Source organism: Heteronotia binoei, chromosome 4, assembly GCF_032191835.1.
Source record: "Heteronotia binoei isolate CCM8104 ecotype False Entrance Well chromosome 4, APGP_CSIRO_Hbin_v1, whole genome shotgun sequence".
NCBI lineage: Eukaryota > Metazoa > Chordata > Lepidosauria > Squamata > Gekkonidae > Heteronotia > Heteronotia binoei.
The window spans coordinates 61,665,704-61,688,209 of NC_083226.1; the positions used below are offsets into that span (position 1 = coordinate 61,665,704).

At 39.7% G+C, this 22,506-nt stretch overlaps 1 protein-coding gene across 5 annotated transcripts in view; it reads right to left on the minus strand.

Moving 5' to 3' along the window:
• Positions 1-404: 404 nt before the first annotated feature.
• Positions 405-22,506, minus strand: part of SMARCA2 (SWI/SNF related, matrix associated, actin dependent regulator of chromatin, subfamily a, member 2) — a 180,400-nt gene continuing 158,298 nt past the window's right edge. For all 5 annotated transcript variants that reach the window (XM_060237411.1, XM_060237407.1, XM_060237408.1 and 2 more), the window contains 5 exons: positions 9,300-9,405; positions 7,264-7,365; positions 4,631-4,760; positions 4,007-4,149; positions 405-1,302 (listed from right to left, as the gene is read on the minus strand). In XM_060237411.1, the coding sequence (XP_060093394.1) occupies positions 1,267-1,302; positions 4,007-4,149; positions 4,631-4,760; positions 7,264-7,365; positions 9,300-9,405 (517 nt within the window). In that variant the 3' untranslated portion in view covers positions 405-1,266. The remainder of the gene's footprint in view (positions 1,303-4,006; positions 4,150-4,630; positions 4,761-7,263; positions 7,366-9,299; positions 9,406-22,506) is intronic.

Below are 22,506 nucleotides of genomic sequence, written 5' to 3' on the forward strand. Positions count from 1 at the left end.
AGGAAGGATTGCAAAGATCTACCCATCTTCATGCACACAAACACAATATGTGCAAAGAGAGCACATACCCATTCCAACACCATAGACATTTAACCACTAGTTGGGCTAATGTGAAGCATATTTAGGAAAATCTAGGTTAAAAACCTGACTAAATTGTTAGAGAGCTATGTTGTGTCCCCTAGCCTTCTAGTGGTCCACCCTGTTTTAAAGAGTAAGCTGGAAGCTGTTAGGTCACATTACCTTCCAAAGAGCCATCAACGATGCAATCAGGTGATACTACTGTGGAAGCAGAGAGGCTCCTGAGAACAGACATTTCTGTCAAGAGTATCCTTGAGTGGTAACAAAAAGAACTGAAGTCCCAACACCACCAGGGCTTTTTGTTAGGAGAACATTAATTACACATCTTTCAAAATTTCTGGAATTTTATTTGCCTCAGGCTTATGACTTGCAACCAAAGACATTGTGCAAAGAAAGCAAAGATTAAGTACACTTTGGGGAAAGGTGGCAAACCACATTGGTAACACAAAAGATAATGTGATGAAAGAAGCCATTCATTATACTATATAGATTGCAATATTCAATAGCATTTTAAACCCAACTTTTTAAAATCAAGAAAAAAGCAAAAGGGGAAAAAAAGCAGTTTACAGTAGACATACGTTTCTTGTATGCAATTCAAAAAGCGTTTTTGCCAAGATCTCATTAAGCATAAAGTGAAGCAATGAATGGGACAGGACAGGGTAAAGTCTACCTACTGTACATTTAGAAGTTCTTAAACAAAATTACATATGTGTACCACAGTGAAAAAAATACAGAACTAATAAAGCCTTGAAAACTGCCTGATGAAAAATAAAATCACCAGTTGCTTTTAATGGCTTCTCCTGGTTAGCAATGCTACAAAAGACATTTTTCAAAATCATCTGATGCATATTGATAGCATCAAATCAAATATTGAAACCAGGAACAGTCAAACCATTAGTAAGCTAAACCCAACCCATAGAAATATACTATCAACCCATGTTTTTTTCCATCAAAAGCTGTTTTTGCCCCTTACTCCCCCCCCCATTTTATTTTTGAGGCCCATTTGGTCACAGTATGTTACATTTTTTTCTTTTTACACCATGATATCATATGTTTGTCTGGCACTACCCTAAAGCTAGTTTATAGATGATGAAAATACAGAAACACCCCAATGCCTATCTGACAAAATGAATTCACTGGGTGTAAAATGACAGAAGGTTCTCAGTTCAGAAAACTTGACTGTCTGCATCACTCGTCATCACTGGCGCTAGCTTCTGACTGTTCCTGAAAGGCAGGAGAAAAAAAAATGGTAGAGGTTGGTTTTGGAAGGCAAGAAGATGAAACAGAAACTACTTAAGGCTAAAATCAGAACTATAATAAAAAAAACACGATGAAATCCAGAGACAACTGGGCATGTATGTCCCACTGAAAGCATTAACTGTTCACTTAAGCTCTATGGAATCCAACGGGCAGACATGCATTTGTATCAAGGCTGAGAACGATGGAAACAGGAGAGAGTTATGCACTTGTTGCTATGACTTTGGATACACCATACATAATATACAATCCTTAAGTACAGGTTTTCACCTGGGAATGAGGTTGTGCTTGGTGTTTCACATGAATTATGGAGCTGCTGGATTTCCTCCACCAGACAGGAGATTTTTGTATACCTTATGTAGCTGATCTGCAAGAGGAAAGCTGCTTGCACATGCAGAACACAGTTCTTGGACTGATTTCTTAGTTTTCTTATATAAGCATTTTGTGTTTCTTTCTATGAACCTCAGAGCTGTTACACATTATGGTCATCTCTTGGAGAGTGCCTCAGTTCTATCCATGTGGAAAGTGTTGCCATTTTGAGGTCCATTGCTCAGGTGACTCTTACCATGCAAATAGGGTTGCCAGGTCCCCTCATTGCTCCAGCGGGGGGGGGGATTTTGGGAGGGCTCAGGAATGTCCCCGACACAATGATGTCACCTGGAAGTGATGTCATCCTATCGGGGACATCATGCATCAGTGGTCTGGTTTTTTGGGCAACACTCTATGCTAAAACCAGCTTCAAACCATATAGTTTTGTCCTCAAACTAGAACATCACTGCCCAATGTCCCCTAATGTGATGGAATCACTTCCAGATGACATACTTTATTTGATTTATATCCCGCCTTCCGTTGAGGCAGGCTCAGCGCAGCTCACAACATAAAACCACAACAAACAATTAAAATCCATACAGTATTATAAAATCTCACATTCAGTAATTAAAACAGTCAAAAATGATTTGGTGCTAGCCTCTTTGATGTTGTATAATTTCAATGGTGACAGTATTTCTTCAATTTCCCTACAGTACAGCGTCAGTTAAAAGCCAACTGGAAGAGAGTGGTCTTGAAGGCCCTGCATCATCATGTTGGGAATGTAGTGCAGTGATGTCATGGTTTGTGGGCTGGGTGATGGTGGGGAGAAGCCCTGAAAACCCACACCACCACCCAGTAACCCCCACTTGGACCAAGGGATTGGAAAACCTACATGCAAACAGGATAAATTTGCTACTAAAGACCCTCATTTTGGATATTTGTGTAGCATGGGGGAACAAAGTTGATCCATGGGCTGAACTGTTCTGCATGTAAAGACAACTGCCACACAGCAAATGTAAAGTGTGCACCAGGCTTCAGAAGAAAGAGAACAGTGAGAATAATGCGGGTCTAATGAAGGCATAGCAACTCTTTTTTTTTAACCTGGATGTTTGTTAAAACTGAAACATTAACATTGACCTAGTTGGTTACACTGAAAGACTGATCTCCATGGCTTATTTTGCTATTCCTAATGCCAAAGCAATGATTCCAGCCCCAGGGACAATTATTCCACTCTGAGGGTTGTCAATCCAGACCCAGGCCAGGTTTCTCCAAAACCATTATGCATTTTCACTGCAACTTTTCTGTTCTTTAATGTATTTCAATGAAGCCTATGCAAGTCAACTGGCATTTATGGCTCCCATCAAATCCAGCAGGTCTTCGGCAATCTCCCATTGTTCCCAATGGGTATTCATGTCATTAAGTATGAACATGCTTTGTATTATGGTTGTGAAGTAGCATATGTAGCTCAATCTTATGTATTTTTAGTTAAAACCAAGTGCCAATTAATGCAATGCCATCATCCCAATTAAGTTTGTACAGGAGTTTAGTTGAATTATTTATAAAGACAAGGGGGAAGGGAGAGTTGGCTGGGATCGAAAGAACTACCTTTGATCTGCCAAGGCTTGTGTGCACCTGTATTGTTTTTGACAATTTATCTGAAGAACAAGTTTCCCCTGCCACAAACTGCAATAGAAAATTTTCTGTTTCAAAAGCAGTTTTGTCCATGTGGCCTCTGGGGTCAGATCTTCAGGAAACCAAAGTCCAAATGTGCACTGTGCGTATTCCACTAATCATGTGGTTCTTTTGAATGAAATTCAGCAAAGCAGATTTACATGTATAGTAGTTAATCTTATTTTTATTTTATTTATTTATTTAGAATTTATATCCCGCCCTTCCCACAAGTGGCTCAGGGCGGCTTAGTACTCCCTGAGTACTCAATTTTAGTACTAAATTTTAGTACTCAATTTTAAACTAGCCGAAATGGGCTACTACAGCATGCATTATGATTTTTTTTTAAATTCTCTTTTGATTTCCAAATTCTTGTGCCATTTTGTAAACTGGTTTGGAAAGTTCCATCAGTTTCCAGAGAGATTTGTAATGTGGAATAGAGGGGTTTTTTTTTTTTTTGAGAAGCATAATTGTGCTGTTCTCTGTATCCCACCCATGAGGCCAAGTACTCCATTTTAATGAATGTGAAGAGCTCAAGCTGTACACACTTGACAAATGTCTTAGAATTCTGAATTTAGATTCATCTTCAAAACTTTAGCATACAGAGTCTAGTCAATATAGCAAGAAGCAATGAATGGCACATGCAAGGGAAACTACTGTGAATACATTTATTGCCCCTGTAAGCACAACTTACATTTTCTTCTTGATCCTCATCAGTGTCATCATCGCTCACCACTGGTTTGGCTTTTACCCGGCTTTGGCGCTTCTTGCCTTTCCCTTTGTCTCTGTTTTTCTCATCTTTTTTGTTGAGCTTTATTTTCACTTTTACAGATTTGGCTGGAAAATAAAAATTGGGAAGAATTTAGAGGCTAAAAGCAATATTTATATTTTCTCAACCGTTAATGTCGTCTAAGAAGTCAAACATACAACTCATCTTGAAAAAGATCCCCTCTACATTTGAGAATAATGACATAAAATTACAAAAGAGGGAACTGAAATGTCAGTATGCATTTACTGATCTATTTGAAATCATCTGGCCAAGAGAAGGTCTGGGAAATAGGAATTCAGCTCCTACAACCATCAGAAAAACAACAAGAAAAATATTTACAAGGGTGCACAGTATGGCCTTATTTCAAATGAGGTTCTTGTTTATGGCAAAAATCAGGGACAAGGTCAGAAGCAATACAATCTGGCCACTATACCCCCTGTCATTTACAGAATGTCTATATCAAGAAGGCATCTTTCTCTCCAGGCCAAAAAAAAAAAAGAGACTGAATGCCAAATTGGACCTATTCCAGTTTTGAATACATGGACTTACATTCTGACTCTGACTCATCTTCCTCATCTTCCTCCTCCTCATTACTTTCTTCCTCACTTTCATCTTCTTTGGCAAGCTTCTGCCGTGCACTTTTGAACACTGACTGGAGAACAATGGAATCCTCATAGATCTGTAACATGAAAGCAAACCTGCATCAGAACTGCAAGCTGTGCTTCATCAAAAATTCACAGCATGGAACTTTATTTTCTATGCAAACCCACAGAGAGCATGGCTTTTCTCCCCCATTACAAGTCATAAGTCTTGTTGTATGAATTTTACAGGAAATGCCAATGTCAGTTTTTCATGCAATAAATGAAGGGTGGGAAATGCTTCAGTGATAACCCAGCACAAAAATAAAGCTCTGTATTATATTAATTTTCAAATTATGAAGCACCACCTACTCTTGTGTTTAAATTATTTAATGTTTTTATTACTAATATTCTTTGATTCTTCAATGGAAAGTTCTAATTAAGATTTAGAATACAACCTAACAATATGTTCAAGCAGAAACGAATTTCTGACAGTAATTATTAACAGTAAAATCAAAATAGCCCATGTTAGCTAAAATGGGTTAATTTATGTGGGTAAGAAGCTCTGAACTGTCATACAGAAATAAGGTACAGCTCACTCAGTGAGCAACAAGCCATAGAATCACACATTTCTCTTCTGTGTATGTAGTTCTCTTTTTACACTTTCCCCAGGGCCTTAATCCATGGTAAAGACTTACGCTTTATATTGATCCTAGCTTCATTAACACTAATCATAGCCCCTTGTAATGAGGCTTAACAAATGGAAACTCATAAAGCTCAGTGGACATGTAACCACTTAAGTGTGGATAAAACATGGGGCACAGGATAAGGCAATCTGCACATGCAAGGGGAAGTATCAGCCATTTGGGCAGGTTTGACCATTATGGCCACCTGGAAGATAACTGGTAGGTCAGTAGTCTGGGGGGGGGGGTGCCTATCCTGCCTCCTCTGGACTAGGGAGAGAATGACAGGACCGGATCTACATGTTTTTTGAGGGGGGGGGCAAAATTAAAAAATGACACCTCCTTATGGGCCATTCTATCTTATGGTCCCATAGAATACAATACCCAATTTGGCACCTCCCCTCCATTGGCACCCGGGACAAACGCCCCCCTCTGCCCCCCCTTAGATCTGGCCCTGGAGAATGAGACTGGCAAGGTGAGAATGTACCACTAGTAGCATCACAGCAAAACCCTGTGAGCTATTCTCTTTTAAAGCCCTAATTAGCCTAGGACCAGGATATTTAAACAGCTGCCTGTTCGCTTAAGTACTTCCACATCTATTGAGGTAACTTTCAGAGACCCTGCCCAGAGCTCCTCCACCTTCTGAAGTGGGTGCAAGGGATGGCTGGTGGCTGCAAAGGACAAAGGGCCTTCTGTGTTGTTTAGTTAATTTCACAAGACACAGCATAATGGGAAAGATCCAACCATCACCTAAATAGACTTCCTCCAGTTTATGTGGCTTCTCCTCCAATGGAAGAGCTATTTAACTTGAAGTTTCCTTAGATTGGAGGAAGACTTCAAACAAGAGCCAAAAGGAAAGATGGAGCATAAACATTTAAATGAATAACTATATAAATAAACTTTACTCAGTAGAGTGGTAGAATAGAGGTAGCCTCTAGCTCAGGGGTGGTCAAACTTGCTTAACGTAAGAGGTATTAACACAGAATAAATGTCAGATGTTTGAGAGTTGTAAGACATGAACGTCAGGAAGGAAGGAAGGAAAGAAAGAAAGAAGAAAGGAAATAGATGGGGGAGGGAGGAGGAAAAGAGAGGCAGAAAGAAAGCAACTTTAACTTTAAATACCTTCTCTAAACTGCCAGCTGTCTTGACTTGGATAAATTATTTAAAGAGACAAATACCTTCCCCAGGCCAGCCAACTGGGCAATGGGGGCTTTGAGAGCCACATAATGTGTGTGAAAGAGTCACATGTGGCTTAAAAATCACAGTTTGGCCACCCCTGCTCTAGACCAACATTACTGAGGTCATATCTACATTTTACATCTATTTGTGCAAAAAGCATATGATTATGACATTTTATTTGACTTTTCTTTCAAGGAGCTCAGGATGGTGTATGTGGTTCTTTCCTTCCCATTTTTATTCTCACAACAATGTGCGTGAGATAGGTTAGAGGGTAGTTAGCATGAATAGAAGCAAAGAAAATCCACATGATGCCTTAGTCATAATATGTGGCAATTACATGTATTGTGCTCCCAAAAATGCATGTTTAGTGGGCCCTGGTTTCTCACTAATTGAATACCAATGCAACATTTGCAGAGACTAGTAACTTACTGTTACATAGGTTACAATTAACTAAAAAAAATAAAGCATAAATCTGCCATATATACTGGACAAACATTAGACCAAGAATTAGAGAACCCTCAGGAATATCTGTGGATACTAGCATCCTTCAGATGAAATTAACAGCTAATCAAAACAACATGGATTTATAGTATGACTGCAGTTTAGTTTAGCAAAACATTTCATAAAACAGAATTCTCAGTGACCAATACAAAATAGTCACCCACATTGCATATTATGCTGTTTACTGAAAATGCATCCAGCAATATTCTTAACAATAAAGAAAAAATAATTTGAAGCAGACCTGTGATCCTTCCAAGTTGAAAGTCTGAGCATTGAGACACAACAAATTGACGTCCTTCTCCAAGTCACCTAGACTGCGATATTTATGGTTGCGAATTCTTTCCTAATGTGTATATTTTTAAAGAGATGAAAATGGGAAAAGACAATATACTGTAATCCTGAACAGAAAATAAACAACATGCTGTAATCCTGAACATAAAAAATAAAAGTGCTATTACTCCTTTAATATAAGTTTATTAGATGGTACAAACATAAAGAGCATATTCAGAAAAAAGATCAAAACCAAATGATCAAAACCAAATTGTTTTTATTTTGTTTTGATATTTAAAGGGCTACCTGTTCCCTTAAGTACTTGCATGTCTATTGAGGTAGATAACAGTATTGAGGTAGACTAGAGAACAGCGTTGAGTGAGTGGAGAAACAGGGTTGTAAGTGATGTCAATTTCAGCTCTTTCAGCTTCACTGAAGAACAGAAATTGAGGACTGAATAAATAGCCATCCTTGGCAATAAAAGGCTAATTCACAAAAATGTTTTTAAATACTGCTATAGGCTCAATAACATAATTATAATAACCCTGTAAGTATGATAATCATGATAATAGCAAATAGCCACAGATGACTGCTGCACTTCAAACTATTTGCAGTTTGGTAGATGCAGCACTGCGTATGTCACAATTTATATACTAATGTTGCTTGATGAGAGTTGCAATTCTGTGTGAATGTGTCCATGAAAAATAGGGTTGCCAGACCTAGTAACCTGTGGGGGACCCGGGGGTGGGGGGAGCTGGGTGATACCAAGACACCACTTCTCAGTTTACTCAGAAGTGATGTCACACCTCTTTAGGAATTAGTCAGAACTCTACAGTGACCTCATGCCATCAGCCAGTTTTTAAATTCTTCTTATTCTTCTGGACTACATGTTGATCAGAAATGGCAGTTTTGGAAGGGGAACCCCTGGATCCCAGGAGCTGGCACTCTTACTGGAAAAAGAAATAGCTACCATTACTCTGCATATATGTGCTATGGTGGAAGAAAGTGGATTCTTTAAACCAGGGGTGTCAAACTCCTTTGTTATGAGGGCTGGATCTGACATAAATGAGGCCTTGTTGGGCCAAGCCATGTCAGGCCGGGCTATGTGTGTACCTATTTAAGATTAGGTAGCAGAAATATAAATTTTATAAAAGACACAGACAAACACAATTAAATATTTTTTTAAAAAACCTAAAATAAAACATGCTTAAAATATTAGCACTTGTTGGCCTTAAGGGTGCTTTCTTTGTATCTTTCCCATGGCACACAGAGAACTGGACAAAGGAAGCTCTGGCTCTTTCCTTCCTTCCCCGGATGACCAGGAGGGGGAGGAGTCCAGCTAATAGAAGGAAGAGAGGCTTGGGTCAGTAGCTCTGCTGTGCAACTGAGAGAGCCTGGCAAAGCAAGCTCTTCCCCCCCTTCCTCCCCAAGGGAGGAGCCTCAGCCAATGGACAAAATAGAGGCTTTGCTCTGTAGCTCCTGTGCAATTGAGCAAGCCTTGAAAAGCAAGATGTGATGCAGAAAGAAGCAAGAAAGAGGGAGAAGGAAGCAGATGACAGCCAGTTGCTCAGGGGCCAGATAGGAACCCCAAACTGCATGTTTGACACCCCTGCTTTAAACTGCCCAAGATAAACATACCCATCATATATTTGAGAACAGCTCTTGTAAAACCTCTTTCCAAACATGTTCTGGGTTTCATGCTCCACCAAACTGGGCTTTTATAAGCAAGGCATAACAAAGCATAATAAAAAATCTTAGGTTGCATTACAGATAACCCGCCACTGGAATGTAAACTTCCAGAGTTCATACAGCTGTCTTGCTGATTAGTTTGTACTCTGAAGAATTTGTTTAAAGTAAACTGTTGACAGTGAAGTATTACACATATGGAAGATTCACAGCAAGCAGTATTTTATATTTACAGTGTGTGCAAGATTGTACAATTCAAATACTGATCATTTGGGCTGATGCTGGAAAGCACATTCATAATATAGCACAAATGATGCTCACCTTTATTTTTTTGAAGTCGACCGGCTTCCTAATTAACTCATAGTACTCTGGATATTCTTTTCTGGAAGGCAGCTGGATGAAGACTTCACTTAACTGTCGTCCTGAACTGTTAGAAAAGACAAAATAAATAAATAAATGCAAAGAATCATTGTGAAAGGAGTTGTACCTCACACAGAATGCATCCATTCACCTTCAAATAATTTGGGATCATGCCTTCATAAATAGAGATGATGAGCAAGGAAGATAACACTGGAAATAACCTAGTAAAGAAACCAGGAAAAGTTCCATTCAGTTCTTGCCCTCCTTGGGAAATAGCTAATCCTGGGCTGTTATATACAAAACACTGCTTTTGAAAAATTCTAAAAGTCCCTACTGCCATCACTATTCAAAAAGGGAACTCCTGTGTCTAGAAAGCTTGGCAGATTTTCCTGCCACAGCATTTACAGCTGACATCTTGGATTTGTGCCTCAGAGAGAACAAATGCTCGCTCTGAATTTCCCAAACTGCACTTGGAATTGTCCAGGAGCCGCACATAACTATTAACTACCATATGACAGAAAGCTTAAATGTATGCTGAACGTTTTCACAATTTTAGCATCATCATACATTTATAAACAGCAATTTGACTGCTTCTGTTCACATCTGCAGAAATAATGCATGCATATTATAGCTGGTCTGTCACATGGACTGTGTGTGAGACCACTTCACAGTTTATCTGTTCCTGAACAGGTCAACCTCAGGTCGTTCCCTTGTTAAACTAGCTCCTTGCTGCTCAGACACAATGAAGTAAGCCATGCACTTAAGTCACCTCGCTACCAGGCACAAGAATATTCATCACTGAAAAATGGGGACAAGATTGCTGAAAACTGGCCATAGGCTTCAATTTGTGGCTATTCAAATTGTTGGATACTACCCTGCTTGTACTTTATAAGATGCTGCAGTTACCAATAATTTTGACAGGGAAAAAGGCTGTTCAAGTTGGAGAAATGCAACACCACTAGTTAAGGCTTTCTCTGGCAGGACTCTGGACTAATGAAAGGGCAAAAGTGTATAAGAACATAAATACACAGCAGATTATCTTGTTTACATTCCTTCAGCAGCAATACAGTACTGAGTTTTAGCGTGCACACACACACACACACGCAAACACACACACCGCCCCAGAGGGCTCCTCCTTTTCATAGACAGATTCCATCTTTTAGTCCCTTTCTGTATAGGTGTCCTGTAAGTGAAATTACTAAAAAAAAATTACACTAAATAGTCTTTTCCAGCAAAAATGCTGCAGTGGTAACAACCAAAGGTTTGCTGAAAGAAAACTATTATTTATAAATATGCTATCTGGTTGTTAGCAATATTGTTGGTTTCATACAAATCTTAAAAGGAATAAATGTGAAAGCTACCAGACATGAATAGCATGCACACTTTTTCTCCTCTGGTTGCCTAGCAACTAGCAGGTTATATGCTGAAGAGCAATACGACCTGCATAAATTAGCAAAATCTACCAAAAGATGAGTGGCACCTCTGTAGTACAACCACACTGCCTAAGCATTGGGTTTTTTTACACATAAACAAACAAAAGCATTTTTTTTTTAAAAAAGAAAACATTCCTGCATTCTAATCTTGGCAGGTGATGAATCTATTTTTTTTTTTTTCAAAAACACTGTGCGGTGTTTAAGTGTATTAGCACGGAGAGCCATTCCCAGTGGCAGGAACAAGCAATTAATTTTATGTTTTAAGATGCACACTGATTTGACAGGTTGGATTCTCTGGGCATTGTGCAGTCAGAGGAACTTCCAGTCTTCCTTTACTAGAAAAACTGAGCAACTCTTATTCATTCATTCACAATTCAACACCATACCAATTTCAAACCAGACACACAAGAATGTGAAGTGTTTCTCTTCTTCAGTGAAACTCATTTGAGAGTTTGTCTCATTTGCGTACCTCCTGTGTAGCACTGAACTGGACTACATATGTTAAACAGTAATTAAGGGCTATCTGCAAGTGGTGGCATGTGTGGAAAAAGTTGCAATTCTCATGCAGTGCAAGTAGAAAGTGGGAACAAGCTGAATAGCTCTACCCCAAAGGCAAGTCAGCATCCTGATACAACATCAGCAGCACATTTGCACTACAGCAGCTATAACAGCACTCTTGAAGATTAAAGACTCCCCAAATGAGTGACTTGAATTACGTATTTAGATTACAAGGCAAATGGGCAAGCTCACTGCACAAACACCTACAGGATAGAATACCTATCTCTGTGAGTTCCTATGGAAAATCACTGAAACTACCTATATTATATATCCTAAACCATGTCATACAGCAGTACTCTGCATGGAAAGGAATACAAAGCAATAACTAAAAAAGCTGTGGGAAGCAGAAATCTAGGAGGGTCAGAGGTAAACCTTTAGCTCCACGCTTCAACCTCAAGGACAAGAGATGCAAGGAGAGTTAAAGTATCTGCTGCCTTTGCTCACAGAAGCAAACTAATTTTGAAAAAGTGATTCCATGAATTGGCTACCTAGTGTTTGTTCCAATTTACTTAATGATGCCTTTGCCAAGATGCTCAAATGTAATGACAGAGCTCTGTAATCCTACGTTCTATGATGACAAAGCTTAAAGTCTGAACTGAAAACATACAAAGTTGATAAATGTTGTTCAATGCATATTCAGGTGAAAATCTAGCTTAAATAAGCAATCAGCAGCTGTGGTGCAACATAACCAACAATGTTTCAATCAAACTATGTTCTCATCAAAATGGCAGGTGGCTCCTGTACAAGTAGGAGCTCTGGACAATACCGTGGAACCATGTCTTTCAACTTTCCATTCTGTCAGGATGACAGTAAAAGTCCTAAACTCTTTCTGAAGGGCAATACCAGAGAATCCAGAAACGCTTTATCTAGAAAGTGTGTATTGGAGCAAGAGTGGATCCTTGGTCTTCATGCATGCTTAATAAAGCAGCAAATGTAGTAGAATGTATGATACGGTAGGGCAGTTAACTCCAGACATTGCATGATTAAAAATAATGTTCAATGTATGAAAACTGATCTTCCATTCCTAATCACCAAGCTAAGAGGCCAGGAATTAGAGAGAAAAAAAGATGATCCCTAAGGGAACCTAAGCTCAAGAAGTGGTTTAGCCAGAGGCTTGTTTTGCTATTGTGAAACTATGAATCTTGCACTTCAAAGGGCAGCACTAGAATACTTCGTGTTTCTCTTCAAAGTAGCACAAAAAACCAACCCGATTTTATTTGGGGAAGTTTCTTTTCATGTTCAAATAATGATATTCCCCAACAACATTTTTACAGGGATAAAGCTATTTGAAGGAAAACAGAAATAGCTGCAACAATTCATTTGAGTCTGGTAGTTGAAAAAACTTACCATTCTGGAAAAAAGCCGTGAAGTAATCGTGTGTACAAAGTGGCCATAATAAGGAATAGCAGGAACACACAAACAGATGCCAGGAGAGCTGTGAAAGATCTATAGATGCCTATGCAATCTGCACTCTCTTATGGGGGGGCATCTTATGAAAGACCACAGTGCTGGACAACTCTTAACAGTGTTTATATTAAGAAAAGAATGCTAATCTAGAACCACCTCCTGAATTTTCTTAAGATGTTGTATCATAAGATCCCTTAATAGCTTCCTCGCGAAAAATGAAAAGTCATCCATAAAAACATTTTTATAATTCAAAGTAGGACGTAACCCACAAGTTCACCATCTTTAACCTGCCTGCCAAATTATCATACCATGTATTTTCTGCAGATGTGAAACAATCTAAATACAACAGCTTCACCAGATAGTTGGAAGATACATTCCACAGAGTTGGAAGATACATTAATTTGCTACATCCTGGCAAGGTGGAGGGTGGGGAGAGAATGAAGCTCTTCTGTTTAATGTTCTCTTCTGAAAGGAACCTCCACATGATAAACACAAACACTCTTTCAATGCAATTGATTCTCAAAGCTTCCCTCCCAACATAAACCTTACAGAAATTAATAAGTGCTTGCTCAGCATTTAAACTATAAGCCAAAAGAAATGAAATTCCCACCATCTTTTATAAACCGCTGTATGAGGTAAGTTGTCTACAACCTGCAACTTCATTGCTTTTCTTCCAAGGGCAATCAATGTCAACAGCAACCTAATTAAAAATTAAAGTAGTAGCCATGGGCAGATTATCAGTTTTTCATTTATTATCATTTTTTAAATTTAAAGACCACTTTTAACTTTGTTGTTAGCAAAGCCATGTAGAAAAAGAAAAGGGAACTGTTTTGAAACCGTAGTGAACTTTTTTGATGATATATTTGGAAGAACAAAATTTGAGCCCAGTAGCACTACTTTAGAGACCAACAACATTTTCCCAGGGTATAAGCTTCTGTGAGCCAAATGTCACTTCATCAAATATGTTTCATTTGGAAGATACAACAAAGAATTATGGACTGGTGCCCCAATGTCAGGCAGTAAGGGATGCAGTTAATATGCATGTTTACAAAGAAGGAAGTCCTACTAAATTCAATCTGATTTACAGTATACAATCATAAAAGTAGAAAGATCTCTGTGCTTAGGACTGCCCTGTTATTCCCTGTGTTAAGTAATGCAAACTAGATTACACACAGACCACTGAGATTACCTTTCAATCTACAATAACTTAATTCTCTCCACTAATTATTACATTAGAATTATAATGCAGGAAGTATAAATTGTGAGATGTTGTTTGCATCTCAAAATTTACGTAACAGGAAAAATTCCGGCAGCAGAGAATACATAGGTCAGCATGGTATATTTTAAAAGATAACCTATAAAGGCAACCAAACTGCACAACAGCCTGTCCCCACAATAGGCACCTTGTGAGGTAGGCGGAGCTAAGGGAGTTCTGAGAGAACTGTGGCTAGCCCAAGGTCACCCAACAGGCTTCATGTGGGGGAGTGGGTAATCAAACTTGGTTCTCAAGATTAGAATCTGCCACTCTTAACCACTACGCCACACTGGCTCTCAGACAGAGAACATGTCCAGTGTCATCAATCTTCTCTGATAATATAGAACTTCAGTGAAGCGTTAGGTTGTTCCGATGCATTTTAATGCTGGCAGAGTCAAGAGGTGTATATAGGCTTATCATAACATGTTGAACAACCTTTCACAAAAATGCAGCTGGGATAATTAGAAAACTCTTTGTCCATATTTTTAAGAATATGAGGCAAAAACTCATAGGTTTATGATGGGTAAATTCCTATTCAGTCTGGGACTACAGCTCTATCTGACATCTGGGAATATGGGATCCTTCTTGCTCAGATCATAAGTACTGCCTGCTGGATCATACCAGTGGTCCATCCAGTCCAGCAGACTGTTTCCCATAATGGGCCAACCAGTTATCTTAAAAGAACAAAATGGGTAACGAGGCCAAGGCTGCCTCCCTTATGCTGCCTCCCATTTCTTGTATTCAGAAGTCTGCTCCTTTACTCACCATGGCAAGAAGCTATTAATGAATGTCTCCTACAGCAATTTATCTAACCCCCTTTTAAAGACATAATCTCATGGTCATCACTATGCCCTCTAGCAGTGAAATCCACAGTTTAATTACTAATTAATGTCCTCCCCTTGTTGCCTCCCAAGCACCAAGAATACAGAGCATTACTGCCCCAGACATAATGTTCCACCTATACTTCATGACAAATAGTCATCGATGGACCTCTGTTCCATATTTTTATCCAATCTCTTCTTGGAGCCGCCACCACTTCCTGAGGCAGTAAATTCCACATGTTAATTACTCTTCAGGTGAAGAAGTATTAGAGTTGCCAGGTCCAACACAGGAATTATCTGGGGACTTTGGGGGTGGAGCCAGGAGACTTTGGGGTGAAGCCAGAAGGAAAGTTGTGACAAGCATGATTGAACTTCAAAGGCCATCACATTTAAAGGGACCATGCTCCTTTTATATGCCTTCTGTTCATTGGAAATAATGGAGAATAGGGACACCTTCCTTGAGAGCTCATAGAATTAGACCCTTTGGTCCAATCTTTTTGAAACTTGGATGGGGAGTTGAGGAGAGGCATCAGATGCTATGCTGAAAATCTGGTGTGTCTGCCTCAAAAAACAGTCCCCCCCCCCAGCCCCGAATACCCATGGAATGATGCTCCACTATACCCTATGAGGACTGGTATCCATAGGGCATAATAGAGTACCCAGTGGACATTCACCCCTCCCCTGCTTTCTGCTAACTCTGCAGTACGGGGAGGCCTTCCAAGCCAGGGGATTCCCTGCCCCCTACTGGGGATTGGCAACCCTAAGAAGTACTTCCTTTAATCTATTTTAAGCACTCATTAATTTCATTGAGTGCTCACAAGTTTTTGTATTGTGAGAAACAGAGAAAAGTACTTCTTTCTCTACCTTCTCTACCCATGCATAATTTTGTAAACCCCTCAGTTGTCATTTCTCCAAGCTTAAAAGCCCTAAGCTCTTCAACCTTTCTTCACAGAGGAAGTGTTTCATCCCCTCAATCATTTTACTTGCTCTTTTCTGCACATTTTCCAATGCTATGATAATTATTAGGTGTGGTGACCAGAACTGTATACAGTATTGCAAATGAGGCACACCACAGATTTATACAAGGACATTATAATACTGGCTGATTTTTCCCCCCATCCTCTTCCTAATATTCCCAGACCAACATTTGCCTTTTTTATTGCAGCCATACACTGAGTTAACTGTAGCCCTTAACATGCCATCCATGCACCCACTGAGCATTCTTCCCCAATATGACACGTCCCTATTTTTAAGCAAAATTGGTAAGGCCCTTGCCAGGTAGGGTGTGTGGTCTCTGCCTTGAAATAGCCATCGGTAGAAGAACAGGTGAGTTGTGAGGCTCTCTAAATTGCAGCCCTAATGCCAAAGAGGCAAGAAATGAGCTGTGGAGTGTTCTATCATGGAAAGTCCCAGACTATCCTGCCTTTCCTCAGAGGAAAGATGCTCTATTCTCATAGTACACATTAGGGGGGAATGCTCCCTTTAAGTCAGGGTTTCCCAAACTCCCCCCCCCCCTCCTTGTAGCCTGGTTATTTTTACACTTCTCCTTCATGGTCCACTAAAATTTGGGGGCGGAACCAGGAGACTTTGGGGGTGGAGCTGGGAGACAGGAAATGATGTACAAACATGCTAAAAACACTTGCAATATTTTGTTTAGAATAAGTAGACGAATAGTGGGATTTTGCAATGCAATTTTAAAACTAAAACATCAAGAAAAAGCACAAGGATCACACAGCAGAAAACTAAAAATATAAAATACTCTCAGCCAGGGAAAACATGAAATGGCAGGGCATTTCAAGCTTCTCTCCCTCCCCCCTCCCCCGGTCTACTCAGATTAGCAATGGCAAGGAAGGAAGGCAAACAGACAGACAGGAGAAAAGACTTACTGACAGCAAGAGAAGGAGGAAGTGGGAAATAAAGCAAATAGGAAAAAGAAAGACAGACGGACGGAGGGAGGGAGGGAGGGAAAGAAAGTTGGAAACAAATAGACAAAAAAGAGAAAAGAAATAGGAAGGAAGGAAAAGGGAGGGAAGGAAAGAGGGACAAAAGGAAGAAAGAGAAAAGAAAAAAATTGGATGGGAGCAACTTATTTTTAAAACTGCTGACTCTCGCCCTGCAGTTTGGCCTGCTGAGTCCCGCTGCCAGCGGGAAGTAGGGACTCCCCCGCGCAAATGTGGCTGTGTCCTCTGACCTCTGCCAGCCGATGCTGCCAACTGATGGAGGGGGAGGGAAATGGCTCGGCCAGAATGTTTGGCTTTGGGCCCAATGACAAGAAAACTCAAGAGGAAGGAGGGACTTTGCTTTTCTTTAAGGCTCCCCTTCCCCCACGCTGGCTGGTAAAGTGCAGAAGCTGCATCGACTATGTTTGACGGCTCCAGGAGGAAGCCCTGTGGCAGTCCAGTTGGGTGTGGCTCCAGAGATGAGCCACCAGACTGCTTTTAGTTTCATTTCTCCCTAGTTACGAAGCAAGAGCAAGTGCGGCAGCCAGCTAAGAAAGCGCTTCAGAGCTGGAGGGGGTGGGACAGCTGCGCGGTGGAGCGTCTCCCTTGCCCGGACATCCGCGCTTTCTCCAGAGGTGTGGAATGGAGCCCACGCTGAACAGCCATGAGTTCCTCACGCCTGGCCCAGATGTTGGAGGATGCCACCACTGGGGGAGGTTGGAAGCCCCCCCCACAGGCGCGGCTGCATCCCCTGACCTCTGCGGGCCAGGGGGACATCAACAGGAGGCCCCGCGAACTGGCAATGAGGCCAGCGTGGCCTGGTGCCGGGTCACGACCCTGTTAATGGGAAACGCCGCTCCAAGCTGTGGAGTCTTGTGAACAAAAATTCTACTTTGTGGACCACTGGCATTAAAGTTGTGAGCTACTGCATAAATTAGTTTGTTCTGGGGCCATCCTTCCTGAGCTAAGACAAAAATGTGTGAGTCAGAACCTAAAAAACTGAGCTAGCTCATACTAACCAGCTTAGAAGGAACACTGTTAGGGGGCAAAATATAAAGTCAACAAATATGCAATATAAATATTACAAATGTATTTATTACAAATCAGTTTAAAACTGTTATAGGTCCAAATATAGTCTCAGTAATTATTACAAATTGTACAATATGCACAATTAGGACCTTGTGTGACCCTAAAACAGACACATTTCAGACTACCAGCCTTCTTCAGTGGTCAAGCATAAATGTTGCACATAAGTTTAATTGTTGCAATATTAATATTAATCAATTAATATCAATCAGTATAAGGGAAAATTATGTTCTGATAAATATCAGTGACACAAGGCAAGGATGTACTAGCCTTGTGTCCAAATCATGTACATATAACCAAAATGGTATTTCAATTTTGCATCCCCCTATTTTGGTCGAGGAGATTCAATTCAAAAAGCAAATATGGAGTCAGTATAACAATTAGCATGTGTAGTGCTACACATGGGGCTTTTTTTGAGCAGGAACACATTCTGGCTTGCTTGGTGTCAGGGATGTGGCCTAACATGCAAATGAGTTCCTGCGAAACAATGGTGACATCAAGGGTGTGTGACCCAATATGCAAATGAGTTCCTATAAAAAGAGCTTTGGACATCTGTTTAGGTTACAAGGTCCTAATTGTGCATATTAAGCAATTTCTAATTTTTGAACTGTTTTTTCCCCCTATTCTTTGTCTCACATTAATGCTTTATTCAGTTGTTCTCCAGTTTTCTTGAAACACCTTACTAGCTAGATACGTCTGTTTTGTGGATTTGCATCACGTGCTCACGGCCACGTTACTGTTGGCCATGCCATGGAAGCCATAGCTATCCAAGCCTGGTCTATTGAAAGAAGTTGGCAAGATAACAAACATTAATACATCCACGATTTGATGTCAGCTTAAATAACTATTTCTGTGGCAAACAAAGAATTGGTATGCAAGGATCTTAAATCTACCACAGAGGCTTTAAAATCTTGGCAATTAATCAGGGTCACTGGCAAAACTAGAACTCTCAGCTGGAAGATCAGATTTAGAGGTAATTACAGTAACAGAAGCAACCACTAACAGACCTCTAAAGCATACCCAGGCTTCTGGGAGAAAAAGCATAAATGTTTTTAGTGCAATGAATGAGGAGTTCTAGCCTTAGCTAGACTGGTTCTTTCTCCCCTAACTACATCATCAAAGACACTAGAAAGGGAATCACTGGGGCCTGATGAAATACAGCAAGTCACATTGATGAGGCTATCTTGGGATCAGGCAGAGGTAGGCTATAGTGTATAAAATGTGGAGGGAAAGCAAAGCAAAATATATTCAGTAGTGGACATACCTTACAGTGGCATGCCAGAAGATACTGTGTGAAAAAATTGTACACTTCATCTTGAAGCAGAAGGCCTAGCTTGTTCTCTTTCCTTTTTAAACTTTGTAATGGGCTGAAAACGGAGAGCTTAATGAATCCACCACTAATTAAGTAACACTTTCAAATCTAGAAGCAAAACTTGCTTTCCAAACCCTTTCTATAACAAGCCAACGTGTCTCTCTGAAGGAAGGCAAAACAAAAGCAATTTGATTGAACTGCTTTTCATATTTTGTTGGAGCTATGTATTTTGTTGGAGTTTTTGTAATATAAGCCTGGAATATACATGAATGTACTCCACCAGTCGCCAGGTGGGAGTGTGGGGGATCCTCCAATTTCATGGGTTTTTACCTGCCGTTGGCCAGCTGGCTGGTGAGGAAAGCCCCTCCCCCAACAGCCACGACTCTGTGCAACATCCTCAATGTGATGACATCATGCAGAAGGGATGTCATCATGCTGGGGATGTCACAAAATGGCACTCTGGTTTTTGGGCAAAACTCTATTGTTTGAGCCCGATTTTACCATAGACGTTGCCCAAGAACCAGAGTGTCACCATGCAAGGTCCCTGGAACAACGATGTCATTTCCATGTGACATCATCATGTCAGGGATGTCACATGTGGTGACTTGGCCCTGCCCCCCCTCCCATCCCCTGCTGATGAGGAGGTAAAATCTGGCAATCCAAATGAATGTGGCAACATTAAGTTGTTCACACATTACCAGAATGATACAATAGAAGATGCATGAGCGTGGGAGTATGTACATCTCTTTTTCATGCTTCCAATTATTGTAAGCAGAACAACATAGTCACCTCCCCATGGGAAAAGGTGTGACTACAGCTTGTGCACTCTCTACCACCACTTCCTTCTATTATGAGAAATGGGATTCTTATGGCACATTTCCTGCCTGCGCCATTCCTCTTGGTGCTCTAGATCTTATTTGCTTTTGGTCTTAGAACAATAATTGTTGCAAAGATATAATCAATGAGCTTTACCTAAAACCTTTAAAAAAAATTAAAGATGATATTTTACTTGATGAAAGCAAACATCTAAAGCTATGCACAAATACTAGGGGACTTTTGGTAATAATAATCCCTTGGTAATAATAATCCCAAACACTGCTAAATAATCCCTTGGTAATAATAATCCCAAACACTGCTAAATTATTATATTTTCTAACAATCAATAGATTATATCATATGGTTTTATTACTTTGTTGGAGGGCTACGTAACACTATCATGATTTTAATATGTATAATGTCATGGGATCTACTTCTCAGATCATTCTTCTCTATAATTAAGGTGATCATATTGACAATCAAGCTACTTTTATTTTACCAGACGAATTCTTCAGTGGAGATATGGTAGAAAGGGATCAATGGCACCTAACAGTTCTATGTTATAGGGCACCATTATTTCCAGAGGGGATAAGCAATTTCATTAAAGCACTGAGCCACAGCAATACAGGTATTGTATTATGCTATCAGCGTAATATATTCCACAGTAACCTCAAGGCTACACTATTGTAATGTACTCAATCTAGATCTACCTAAAAGACAACCTGGAAACTCCAGTCAGTACAGGATACCACAGTTTAATTAGCACATGAAGTATGTATATTATACATTTTCTGTAGTAACTCCATTAATTACTAATTAATTCTTGGGTTCAACTCAAGGTATTGACTACTACCTATACTGACTACTACCTTTCACCTAGGACCCAGCTACCTAAAAGTATGCCTGTCTTGTTATGTCCCACTGGGACTGCTGTGCTTAACTGTGCAGTCTGCTAAAGGTGCTACCCTGCAAATGGATAGTATCAGCAGCAGCCCATATGCAAGCATTTTCTATTGTGGCTCCCATTTTGTGGAACTGCAAGCTTGAGGTGGCATACATCTGTCATCCTACAGTATGTATAAAGCAGAATTCTTCAAGAGGTCGTTTTTACAAAGAGACTGGGGCTCTTCCGCATGGTTTCTGCTCCATCAGGTGGCCCCATATTGCTTCAGTTTATCCTCTGATTTTCACATATACCTATAGTTTTCACTTTGGGTTTTTTGATTCCCCCCCTCCTTTTCCCACTTCCTTTGAGACTGCTTTTACCTCAATGTTTTTGGGGAAGCCAGTTTTGAGTCAGCTTTTTCCTTATGTGCACTGTTTTTGTCAGTTTTCTTTACCCCATCCACTCTCACCGACCTCCAGCCCACTATTCAATTATTGGATTGTCATGGTCAAACCACCACCTCCATTCCTTAAAAATGAATTTTAAGAATTTAAATATCCACCAAAGTCTGTTATTACAATGTTTCAGAGATAGATCAATATTTTAGTGCCTTTTTAAGAGGGTGTATGTCTGTGCTGTAATGCTACTGATGATGAAAGCACCATCCCTTGAATATCCTTATTTTTGAAGGCACATGCAAAAGAAAATAAATTGACTCCACAACATGTAGAACTATCATGCCCAAACCAATTCAAATGCTTGTGGATCAGCTCCCAAGAAAATCAGGAGTAAGCCAAGCGTGCAGAAAGCCCTTAGTAAAATGGAACTGTAAGGAGGATACTTTTACAAAGAAACAAGGTCTAGTTATGAAAGGTACCTTATTGTATGTATTCCTTGTATTTATGACTTTGTTTGTTAATTTCTGTCATTCAGTTTTTTGCTTTTATGTCATGTATACTGTTTAACTGCATTGTTTGTTTAACTTTGTAAACTTATTACATTGTTTATTATATGCCTTATACTGTTGTTTATTATATGCCTTATACATTTTAAATTTTGTAATCCACCTTGAATTTGACAAGAAAGGCAGACCATAAAGTAAATAAGTAAATAAAATTCTTTTGCATCTTCATAGAAGCAAAAATTTGTAAGAATGTATAAATCAAGTTTCACAATCTTCATACTTTATAATTTCCATACACTTTTAAGGTGTATGAAAACACATTAAAATATTGTAGATTGTTTAACACTTTCTAGAAAGACTTTTGAATACTGAATTGTTAATATTGCCAACTTTGGAATCACATGTTTTCTCTAGATAAAACTGGATGATGTAATGGTAAAAGGGAAAAAGATGTGTTCAATGCAAAGCTAGCAAACCTTCAGGTGATCTAACGTTCTCATCGAAGGATTTATGGGACATCAGGTGTTACAAATGTTACAAAGTTGTATACAAAATCTATATAGGAGAGGTTAGGCTTCTTGTCATGTGAGTAGTGAAGATGTATTCGTTTATTCCAAGAACAAAATGCATCTCTTTCCAATCAACACCATCTAGAATTTTAGGTATTTAAAAAGTATTCTTACACAAGATAGCGTTCATTTTTCTGCATTTACAAAATTTACCCTGCTAATGACAATCCTTTGCCAATGT